At 35.2% G+C, this 12179-nt stretch overlaps 1 protein-coding gene across 1 annotated transcript; it reads right to left on the bottom strand.

Annotated features, from left to right (window-relative positions):
* On the bottom strand, nucleotides 1–4446 carry LOC111457472 (extensin-2-like). Its single transcript, XM_023099680.1, has 3 exons — nucleotides 2855–4446; nucleotides 448–2330; nucleotides 1–354 (listed from the first exon to the last, which is right to left on the bottom strand). The coding sequence occupies exons 1-2, from the start codon at nucleotides 4344–4346 to the stop codon at nucleotides 475–477; spliced, it is 3348 nt and encodes a 1115-aa protein (XP_022955448.1). The 5' UTR covers nucleotides 4347–4446; the 3' UTR covers nucleotides 1–354; nucleotides 448–474.
* Nucleotides 4447–12179: the final 7733 nt, after the last annotated feature.

The following is a 12179-nucleotide window of genomic DNA, read 5'->3' as shown; positions in this document are numbered from 1 at the left end:
GAACAAAATCACAAATCTTAGCCAATGCATACTTCATCTATTCACAAATAGATATGAATTAAAACAAATAACAAAAGGCTTCACTACTCAAATCACAAAACAATAATCATCTTCTGCAACATCCAAGCCCTGCCATTGATGCAAGCTCAACCCTTGAGGCCACTTTCCCAGAAGAACACAGTAATAAGATAATATGGAAGATGGCAACGAGAGAAGAAGATGCAATCTGGTCCAAAATGTTTGAATAATGCTCTGTTTTTGCAAAAGGACCCTTATTATTCAATGGGCTGAATTCACCACCACTAACTGTTTCACTAATGAAGCCTTCATTTATTCCACTTTTGAAAATAAAACCTGCGGATATGTGAAGAACTCATTAGAAATTTTGGTAGAGAAATTTGATGGGGGGAATGAAAATTAATGAGTAGGGAAGCTTGATTTACTTACAAGATTGGTATCGAACTTTTTTAGAACTTAATAGTGGGTAGGTGGGGGCGGAGATGCGTAAATGTAAACCGGGGGAAGGGCTTTTTCGGGTGGTGGGGGAGATTTGTAGTAGTATGGGGGAGGAGGAGAAGGTGAAGGAGGGGGAGGAGATTGGTAGTAGTATGGTGGAGGAGGTGATGGAGACGGTGGTGGTGGGGACTTGTAGTAGTATGGAGGGGGAGGTGATGGGGACGGTGGTGGTGGGGACTTGTAGTAGTATGGAGGGGGAGGTGATGGGGACGGTGGTGGTGGGGACTTGTAGTAGTATGGAGGGGGAGGTGATGGGGACGGTGGTGGTGGGGACTTGTAGTAATACGGAGGAGGAGGTGATGGGGATGGTGGTGGTGGGGACTTGTAGTAGTACGGTGGAGGAGGTGACGGTGATGGTGGGGGAGGAGACTTGTAGTAGTATGGTGGTGGGGGAGATGGAGAAGGTGGTGGTGGAGACTTGTAGTAGTATGGTGGAGGAGGAGAGTAGACTGGAGGTGGAGGAGACTTGTAGTAGTATGGTGGGGGGGGAGAGTATACTGGAGGTGGAGGTGACTTGTAGTAGTATGGTGGGGGAGGAGAGTAGACTGGAGGTGGAGGAGACTTGTAGTAGTATGGTGGGGGAGGAGAGTAGACCGGAGGTGGTGGAGACTTGTAGTAGTATGGTGGGGGAGGAGAGTAGACTGGAGGTGGTGGAGACTTGTAGTAGTATGGTGGGGGAGGAGAGTATACCGGTGGAGGAGGTGACTTGTAGTAGTATGGTGGGGGAGGAGAGTATACCGGTGGAGGAGGTGACTTGTAGTAGTATGGTGGAGGAGGAGAGTAGACTGGAGGAGGAGGTGACTTGTAGTAGTACGGTGGTGGAGGAGAGTAGACTGGAGGAGGAGGTGACTTGTAGTAGTACGGTGGGGGAGGAGAGTACACTGGAGGAGGAGGTGACTTGTAGTAGTATGGTGGTGGAGGAGAGTACACCGGTGGTGGAGGTGACTTGTAGTAGTATGGTGGTGGAGGAGAGTACACTGGTGGTGGAGGTGACTTGTAGTAGTACGGCGGGGGAGGAGAGTAGACTGGAGGAGGAGGTGACTTGTAGTAGTATGGTGGTGGAGGAGAGTACACTGGTGGTGGAGGAGACTTGTAGTAGTATGGCGGGGGAGGTGAGTACACCGGTGGTGGAGGTGACTTGTAGTAGTATGGTGGTGGAGGAGAGTACACTGGTGGTGGAGGAGACTTGTAGTAGTATGGTGGAGGAGGTGAGTACACCGGAGGTGGAGGTGACTTGTAGTAATATGGTGGGGGAGGTGAGTATACTGGAGGTGGAGGTGATTTGTAGTAGTATGGTGGAGGAGGAGAGTATACTGGAGGTGGTGGTGACTTGTAATAGTACACCGGTGAAGGTGGAGGAGGAGATTTGTAGTAGTAGGTAGGTGATGGAGGAGGTGGGGACTTGTAGTAGTAAGTCGGGGACGGGGGAGGTGGGGACTTGTAGTAGTAAACAGGGGTAGGAGGAGGTGGAGACTTGTAAACGTAAGGAGGTGGGTGGTAAGGCTTAGGCTTAGAACACTCCTTGTAAGGCTTCTTTGGAGCATAAGCAAAAGGCTTAGCGTACAACACAACCTCGTTCTTAGTCTTGGACTTGACTCTCAACTTAGCTCCGACCTTGCCCCAATGAAGGTTGGTCGGGATGTTGCACGACGAGCCCTTGGGCGGTGCGTAGAGCTTAGCCGTGCAAGCCTTGCCGCCGTATTTAGCATAGTGAAAGCCTTTGACTTCAATGCTATATTTGCCATTGCTCTTGGTCTTTCCAAAGGCCACTACCTCTTTGTTTCCTGCCTTGCAGCTCACTTCAACAATAGCTCCTACAAAATAAAAAGTTATAAATTAGAAAACGACATCGTTTTAGCTTTTTACTGCAGAGCACAATTATTCTAGTCTAGAAACTCCTGACCTATTAAGTTAATTTGTTTGGATACCCAAAATTTAAAAATATTATTAAAAATTACTATTTTGGGTTCTTGATGTATAATAATTGAGGCAATGATAGCACCCACATGGACAACGGTGGTACTACTTTATTCTATCATGGTGGAAGGGCAAATTAGTAAATGTGTCGTTTAAATAATTAAAAAATAAATAAATAAATGCATTATCCAATTAATGTTTGGAAAAACATCATATGAAAAATGTTTTTTTTTTTTTTTGGGTATTGCAATTTGATTATGACATTCTGACTTGTATTTTAGGTAACCAAATTAAGAATCACAGTCCTAGTCATGAGGCTGACATTAAAGACAAAAGATGGAAAATAGAGATTAAAGATTGGTTTTAAATAAAATAATCAGAATTTTAAATGAAGAGGGAAATTTTAATTTGAAAAAATTACCTTTAAGGTGCTTCTTGTTGTGTGATTTTTCGGGGTATGCCCAGTCGTAGCATCGGATGCAGTAGACTTTTCCGACCACCTTGAAAATTAGGTGGCGGTGGTGGTGGGGTGGGTAGTATGGAGGAGTGTAGGGCTTTGGTGGAGGCGAGTAGTAGACTGGTGGTGGTGGAGATTTGTAGTAATAGACGGGTGGTGGTGGTGGGGATTTGTAGTAGTATGGTGGTGGAGGAGAGTAGACCGGAGGAGGAGGAGACTTGTAGTAGTATGGTGGGGGAGGAGAGTACACCGGAGGAGGAGGTGACTTGTAGTAGTATGGTGGGGGAGGAGAGTACACCGGAGGAGGAGGTGACTTGTAGTAGTATGGTGGGGGAGGAGAGTACACCGGAGGAGGAGGTGACTTGTAGTAGTATGGTGGGGGAGGAGAGTACACCGGAGGTGGAGGTGACTTGTAGTAGTATGGTGGGGGAGGAGAGTACACCGGAGGAGGAGGTGACTTGTAGTAGTATGGTGGGGGAGGAGAGTACACCGGTGGAGGAGGTGACTTGTAGTAGTATGGTGGGGGAGGAGAGTACACAGGTGGAGGAGGTGACTTGTAGTAGTATGGTGGAGGAGGAGAGTACACCAGAGGAGGAGGTGATTTGTAGTAGTATGGTGGAGGAGGAGACGGTGATGGTGGTGGGGGAGACTTGTAGTAGTATGGAGGAGGAGGTGATGGAGATGGTGGTGGTGGGGACTTGTAGTAGTATGGTGGAGGAGGAGAGGGTGATGGTGGTGGTGGGGACTTGTAGTAGTACGGTGGTGGCGGCGGGGATGGAGATGGTGGTGGAGGAGACTTGTAGTAGTACGGGGGAGGAGGTGAGGGTGATGGTGGTGGTGGGGATTTGTAGTAATATGGTGGAGGAGGCGACGGCGATGGTGGTGGCGGTGATTTATAGTAGTATGGTGGAGGTGGTGAAGGCGATGGTGGTGGTGGGGATTTGTAGTAGTATGGTGGAGGAGGGGACGGCGATGGTGGTGGTGGGGATTTGTAGTAATATGGTGGAGGAGGTGACGGAGATGGTGGTGGAGGAGATTTGTAGTAGTACGGTGGAGGAGGTGATGGCGATGGCGGTGGAGGAGACTTATAGTAGTATGGTGGTGGAGGAGAAGGAGATGGTGGAGGTGGAGACTTGTAATAGTATGGCGGTGGAGGAGATGGAGACGGTGGTGGTGGAGACTTGTACTCATACACCGGAGACGGCGGTGGAGGAGACTTATACTCGGGAGCAGGCGAGTAAGGAGGAGGAGGAGAGTCATAGACAGGAGGAGGGGGAGAATAAGTCGTAGGCGGCGGCGGCGACTTGTACTCATAAGGAGGCGGTGGGGGAGAAGCGTAGACGTAAGCATTTCCGGCAACCAATCCTACATTGCCGGAAAGAAGAAGGACAGCCAATGCCATGGCAAATTGTGGCCAGAGACGACCCCAAGAGGGGTCGCCACGGTGGGTCTTCATCGGCGGGTAAAAGAAACTGCCCTCTCTCCGCCGAAATCTCTCAGAAAAGTGAAGATGAGAGAGAGAGAGAAACCCGTGGTTTCCGTCGTGATTGTGTTAGAATTGCATGAAACTGTAATATATTTATAATCACATCTAAGCCCCCAATTCCAAGCAGTTTCCCATTTGATTAATTCTCCAAATTAATTTTTAATTTCTGCAAGCTGGCGTTCTTCATTTTTTTAAAAATTTAATTCCCTTATCTTATTTAAATTAATTATCATTTTAATTTTAATCTCTCTTCCCCAATAGCTTGCTTAGTTGGGCCATGAGAGGAGCCAGTCTCCAGCAACTACATCAATTAATTATTTTTAAATTCCCAATAATTTCTTTCCTTTTTATTTTATTTTTCATAAATTAATATCCGGCAATAAATAAATTAAAAATTCTTTTAATTTCGGTAATTATATTTTTATTTTTTAATTAATGGGTGTGTGTAGTGAGTAAAAAAAGTGGGTGAAAATAAAAGGCATCACGAGGCGATTAGTTAAGAGATTTGAACAAGACTTTTCCAAAGGGAAAAGCGGAAAAAGAGGGGTTGCATTGATGAGCGGCGGCGATTCCACGGTGGGACAATACGTGGCATAATCCAACACGTTGGATCAAATCTCTTTATTTATATATATATGTATACACGGCAAATGCATTATTTTTTTGTTGAATATAATTCTTTTTAATTTTAACCCAAAAAATAAAAAGGAAAAAAGAAAAAAGAAAAAAGAAAAAAGAATTTGGAATTTTGCAGGCAGCCATTATCTAGGCTTGTATACACCCTCCAAATAATAATAATAATAATAATTAAAATCAATAATATTAATTAATAATAAGTTAATAAATAAATAATAAAAGGGGTTATATTAATTTTAATGCAATGGTAAAAAAAATAGAAAAAGTAAAATAAATAATGTGGTAACTTTGAAGTAAATTCCAATTCATGAAAAGAATAACTTAGACCAACACTTTTGCCCCCACAATTTTTATGGACCACTCCCTAAACTTTAACCAAATTTAGTACTTGATTCAATTTTTAGTGTTTTAATTTCCGAATTTTAGAATTTATATTAATCCTTTTTTTATAAATAATTAATTATTTTCAAATTTTTGTTTATGGTATTTTTCATTTTAGTCTATATTGTTTTTTTTTAATCGAAATTTAAGAAATATTGGATTTCTATTATATAAATTTCTATTAATTTTTTTTTTACAAATAGAGACACACAAAAGAACAATAATTGAAAGTATATGAATTAAAATAAATATTTTAAGAAAATAAAATCGAACCCGAAAGAACAAGGATCGAACGGGTATTTAAACGGAATTTTAAAATTAATTATTTGAACTATTTGAATTATTTTCAATTTTGGATGGGGCGGAAGTGGTTCACAAATAATAGAGATTAATCAAGAGGGCAAGTACCTTTTATATATATATATATATATATATATATATATATATATATATATATATATATATAGATTGACTAACAATTTGAGGCACATGGTGTGGTGGGGTTTACATTGCAATTTTTTTTTTTTTTTTTTTAAAGAAATCCAATTCTTTTTTTTTATTTATTATTTATAATATATAATATCAACAAAAACAAATAATATTAAATAAAGTAGATATTCAATAATATTAGTCAATTAATCACTCCAATAATTGTCGAGGAAAAAAATGGTTCTTTTAATAAACAAATATCCACCCCATCATTTGAAATAAACATCTCAACTAGTAAAAATTAATTTATTTGATACAAAATTAAAATCTATATTAAATTCTAATCTTTCAATTTTGTATTTGATTGGTTGGTAAAATTAAAAAATATTAAAAAAAATAAAAATTTATTAGATATAAAATTGAAAATTTAAGAATTTACCCACCCATTCAAAATTTTAAAAATATATATTTTTTTTTAAAAATTAAAATTTTAAGGACTAAAGGGTAATTTCATGCAAATTTATTGTACAGAAGCTGTATCCAAACAGAACCTTCTTCTCTCAAGGGATGGCGTGTAATAAAGCAAGTGTACGAAGGGCAATATTGTAATTTCACGAAGAGAGAGAAAAGGAGTTGTTGGATGAGAGAGAATATATAAGGGAGTGGGAAAAGAAGACAAGATACATATGCTTTGTTAATAGTTTAATTTTATTTTTCTTTTAAATTATTATTATTATTATTTTTATTAAATTTAAATTGTCGCTGTCAACGAGAGCGGCAAAGCGGAGGCGGCTTTGTGCCTGCGGTGGCTTGGCTGGTTGGCTGGCCAATTGGTACTATGAGTTGGAATATTGACAAATCTAACCTCATCACTTCCGTGTACCGAACCACTTACTCGTTAACGACTCAATTTTAAACCTAAATTTATAAATTAATTTAAGACAAGGAATTAACCGAGACTACGTTCAAATAAAAATAATTTTTTTCAGTGGCTCAAATATAAGAACTTCGTAATTGAATCATTATTCAGAATCATGCTCAAGATTCGAATCATTATTCAGAATTGGGATGGTCCCGACATTGCCCTTAATCCCCTACGACATGGTCACAAACTATCCTCACAGATCCACACGAGTGCTTTCAGCTTAGTTTGTCTTTACTCAAACAGTGATTTCCAATATTTTTAAGTTTTTCTTAGTCATCGTATTTTCATGATCGGTATCATTCAAATATGATTTCAGTTCATTCATATATTTTGATTTAAATGTATTATATATTTAAAATTAATAATAAAATAGAAAGAGAAATAATTTAAAAGGTGTCATTTTTTGTGACAGCTGTGGGTTGAAAGAAAAATGAATTCCCATATATTTTCAATGCCTAAATAATGAAACCAAAAACTATATCGTACTCATTTTAACGTTTAATAAAATAAAATAGAGGGGGAGAAAATTATTGAATTTATTTTTTAAACTTTAGGAAATAAATTAAAAAGAAAAAAAAAAGCAAAATTTTGAGATTGGTTAGTTTCTTGGTTAACCACTTTTATTTTCTTGTCATTTTGTAAATTCTGTTCATTTTTTATAAATAATAAATGGTATATAAAATATGCATAGTCAAAAACTAAAAATCACAATTTCCATAAATTAAATTTCGATGCACATTTTTATGTCAACTTTATCGCTAGTAGATATTATCCATTTTAATCCGTTACGTATCGTCGTCAGCTTAACGCTTTTCCTACGAGAGATTTTCATACTTTTATAAAGAATATTTGGTTCTCCTCTCCAACCAATATGGGATCTCACAATCCACCCTTTTGGTGTTCGACTCTGATACTTACCATTGTAACAATTTAAGGCTACCGCTAGTAGATATTATTTGTTTTAGCCCATTATGTATCACTCTGTTTAACCGAGATGGAATCTCACTCATATCTATATATATGTATATATATATATTGAAAGTGAAGAGTTCGTATATTTATTCTTCTATATACATACACGCGAATATGTCATTTTCACTGTATAGAAAGAGACAAAACTAAGCTTGTGTTTAAAAATCGTTCTCATAGAATATATATATATCTTAGACAAAGACGTATTTGTCTGTTTTTTTTTTTCTTTTGCTCGTGAACCTTGATAATATGTTAAATAAAATAGAAAATTAATTCTTAAAATAACTTTCCAATTAATCATTTTAAGTTTTCTCTCTTTTTTTTTTAATATATTTTCTTTATTCTTGTGAAATTTTTTTAGAAGTGTTCACATGTCCCAGTAACCCGATCAATCTAAATTATCCAACTCAAACCAAAAAAATTGTGTTAAGCTAAATTTTTCTTTTCACAGTTTGGGTCGGTTTGTGGGTTAAATTTTTTTTCAACACACACCAACCCAAACTTACCTTAATTTTAAGTTTATTATGAAAATTAAAAATATTTAATGTTTGCCATAATATTTGAATTTTATGAAACTTTAGTTATTAATATAATATGTACCGTTAATGAGTATAAATTTTTTAAATAATTAAAAAAAAACAATCAGATAATAAAGGAGTGAGTTGAATTGTGAACTCTATTCGAGTTACTTGGTCACCCATTTAACTAATTCGAAAATCTCGAATTGTTCTAAAAGATTTTCTTAACCCAACCCAACATTGGGAAATTCTTAATAACTAAATGATATTATAAATAATAAATTTGTGCCAACGTGGAATAAAAAACATAATTAAATTAGATTAAAAATTATTAAAAAAAGAGAAAAAAAAATGTTACCGACAAAGGAGAGAGAAAGATTGTAAAAATCTAATTTTGAAAATTGATTAATGAAATAATGATAATATAAAAAATAGAAGTCAAATCCAAGCTCATAAATGATTGAAAAAAAAATTATATTTTTAAACTAAATTTCCGACCGTTGGATGGAGGACCCAAGTGCATGCAACGCTGCGTAATTATAGCTGATCCAATAATTTAAAATTTTCATTCTATACATTAAAATAGTAATTATTTTTTAACCATGGTTGAATTAAAGAAATATTCTCGTTTTTTACTGTTATTGAACTAAAATTAAATAAATTTTACATTTTTTTCTACAATAAATAACGGTTACGAGAATTCGAACCTCTAATATCGAAGAAAATTTAGGGTTCAATCATATAGATCGTAGTGATTTAATCGCATCTTACACCATTAATGCTAATAATAATTTTAAAAAATTAATCTCCCGACACATATTATTATATTTGTATAAAAAATTAATTTAGATGATTTTTTTTTTAATTTCTCAATTACTCATTTTTTATAATTACTTTTCAGAAATAATAATAATAATAATGTTCAAATATTGAAAATAAAGAATTAATATTTATTTTGTCATTTTAATTAATATTTGCTTGTAAGTATAATAGAAAAATTAGGTAAATTGATAATTTAATTCAATTGCAAAGAAAATAATTAAATTATATTTTACTTATTAAAAATAGAATTTGTATTTTACAAATTATAATTTTAAAATTACACATGGAGGATATTTGGATATTTTTATCCTGATTTAATTAGTTTAATTAACACAAGTGGTCATAAATAAATATTGAGAATTAATAATCATTTTCCAAGATCTGAAAAAAGTCTTCTATTATTATTATTTTTTTTTGGAGAAATTAATAAATTTAAGGGTCGGTGGTAAATGTGATTAAATAAATAATAAATCAGTTCCTTGTCACATGTTCATTTCCCATTCACTATTTAAATTATAGAAAATATTAAAATCAGTTTCAAATATTTCAAATTAATTTTTATAATAAAGTATCAAATGATATCATAATTGCATTTAATGTATCACGTTGGTTAGTTTTTTTAAAAAAAAATATTTCCCAAACTATTTATAAAAATAATAATAATAATAATAATAATAAACTCTCTATTTCACATAATATTTTGTTTTAATTTTTTGGTCAAAAGTTCTTACATAAAATAATGGACATGGAAAAAAAATGGAGATTCGGACACCTGGCTTTCAAGAGCAAGATTAAACGAACATTAATTTAGAAAATTTAGTGCTTCGGCTTAGGCCAAAAGAGTGGGCATATTGTTGGAATACTTTCGGGTTACATGGGATGAATTGAGTGTTGTATGAACGATACGTACCATATGACCTATCTACATGTCATTTTTCTAATGTTATGATATGATATAATATGTTAGGATTATATTATCTGCAACTGCTTAAAAGCCAACGTGATATTCCTTGGTTAGATGACCATCATATTGACGAATACCACATATGATCAAGAAAAAAGACTTAATATGAAAAAAGAAAATCTTCGATCAGTTGATGCATGTACCTCCACTATGTCAGCCCGTATATGTTGTTCAGAATAGGCTTACGAGACATTGATGAGTTATGTATGATAATAATGAAAGATATGTTATGTATATTTACGCATATTTCATAGTAAATTGTGTTATGAAAAGAATGGAAGTATGATGTGCATCATAATTATTTAACATGATTTGAAAATATGAGATCTTGTGCATGTTGTATGTCACGAGCACGAGATACTTTTTCAGTATGTTTTGTATGAACGCGGCACCATTATATGATACGCACTCCTTTCTTTCTATTGGTTTCTGGCAGCGTGAGTATGTGCTAGCCCATACTCAGGCTTAGGGAGTATGTATACAAACCCACCTAGTGGGTTTGTGTGCGCGTGTGTAAACTTTGCATAAATAAGTACTGTACATCCAATTCTACTCGGAAAAGAAAGTAGAACTCGAGGAATAGTCATGAAAAATAAATCTCACCATGAACCATGATAGCATGTGATCGCATTTTCTGATCCCAACATGGGGTTACTTATCGAGTATTTTTAAATACTCTAACTACGTTCCCTATTTTTTCCAGGTAAAAGTAAGACTTTCATGTACGAATGATGACGTCAGTTGAGGAGAACGTTTCTTTACTAGGTTTATTCCTAATTTGGCTTTGACCTAGTAAAACTCCCAATTTTGAAGTAAATTTTTCGGTCAATGAACTTCAAAATCTTCACCGACCTCAATTCAACTAGCTCGACTAACTTAAATCAACTAAACCTGTATCCAACGAGGACTTAATTTAAAAAATGAAAACGTAGTTGAATATATTTTAATCATTAAAATATTAAAATTTTACAAATGATGCAACCTCCTTACAATTGGCACTAAATTGTCAATGGCCAAGGGTAAGAGATTTGAAATATGTTGGAGCCATTGGTGACCATTTCAATAACTTGTAATTGTTATCGTTGAATCAATGCATTTTTACTAATTGGTTGCCTTTTTTTTAATCTTTAAATGCTTTGACCTTAACAACGACTTAAAAATAATTAAAAGTGAGTGAGATTCTACACGTCAATTCGAGAGCGGAATGAAGCATTCCTTGTATGGGCGTGGAAACCTCTCCCTAGTAGACGCATTTTAAAATCATGAGGGGAACCCCGAAAGGTTAAGTCTAAAGAGGACAATATTTACTAGGCAATGAGTTAACAAGAACGCTGGTCCCGTGGATTGATTCTTTACAAGGAGAAGTCTGGAAGGAAAAAGTCAAAGAAGACAATATCGACCATGTCGTAAAAGAATATCGGGACGCGGACATTTGTATGAACATAAAATGTGAACCAAAAAAAAAATGCTTATGTAAGGTTTTTGTTAAAGAATTTAATAAGACTAAATCAAAAGGGTTTAAAAATTTTAAGAATGTAAGCAAATAATTAAGTAATAGGGTTGAATTTGTTGGGTTTGTCAAACTTATGTCTATAATTTCCTCCCAAAACATTTATCATATAATATCTTAATTTTCATTCTTCTTTAATTTCATACTATTAGAATTGTTCTTGTCAACACGCTCGAGGTTAATACAAGGTCGTGAAAAATATTCAACTTCTTATAAAAAAAAATGTTTAAAATTAAAATTTTTCCCTTTTGTTGAGAGTGATTGTTATTGACGGTTGACAATAAATATATTAGTTTAAGGAAATAAAAAGAAAGGATTGAGTAGAAACATTTCTTATAACGAGGTGAAAATCTCTCTCTAGTAGACGTACGTAATGGGTCAAAGTAGATAATATCTACTAGCGGTGGGCTTGGGCTGTTACAAATGGTATCAGAGCTAGACATCGAGCAGTGTACTAGTAAGGACATTAAGATATAAGTGTGTGAAAACCTCTCTCTAGTAGACACATTTTAAAAATCGTGAGACCGCTTTATAACATGTTGTCAATAGTTGTAGAATACGTGATCATGTCGCAGGAGATACAAGAGAATGTCGGGGCCACCAGGTACCAAATCTAGATTTTGAATCCTAATCTGAATTCTAAACA

Source organism: Cucurbita moschata, unplaced genomic scaffold (genome assembly GCF_002738365.1).
Source record: "Cucurbita moschata cultivar Rifu unplaced genomic scaffold, Cmos_1.0 Cmo_Scf00020, whole genome shotgun sequence".
NCBI classification, from domain to species: Eukaryota; Viridiplantae; Streptophyta; class Magnoliopsida; order Cucurbitales; family Cucurbitaceae; genus Cucurbita; species Cucurbita moschata.
Note: the sequence above shows the minus strand (reverse complement) of the source record. Positions and strands in the feature narration are given on the sequence as shown.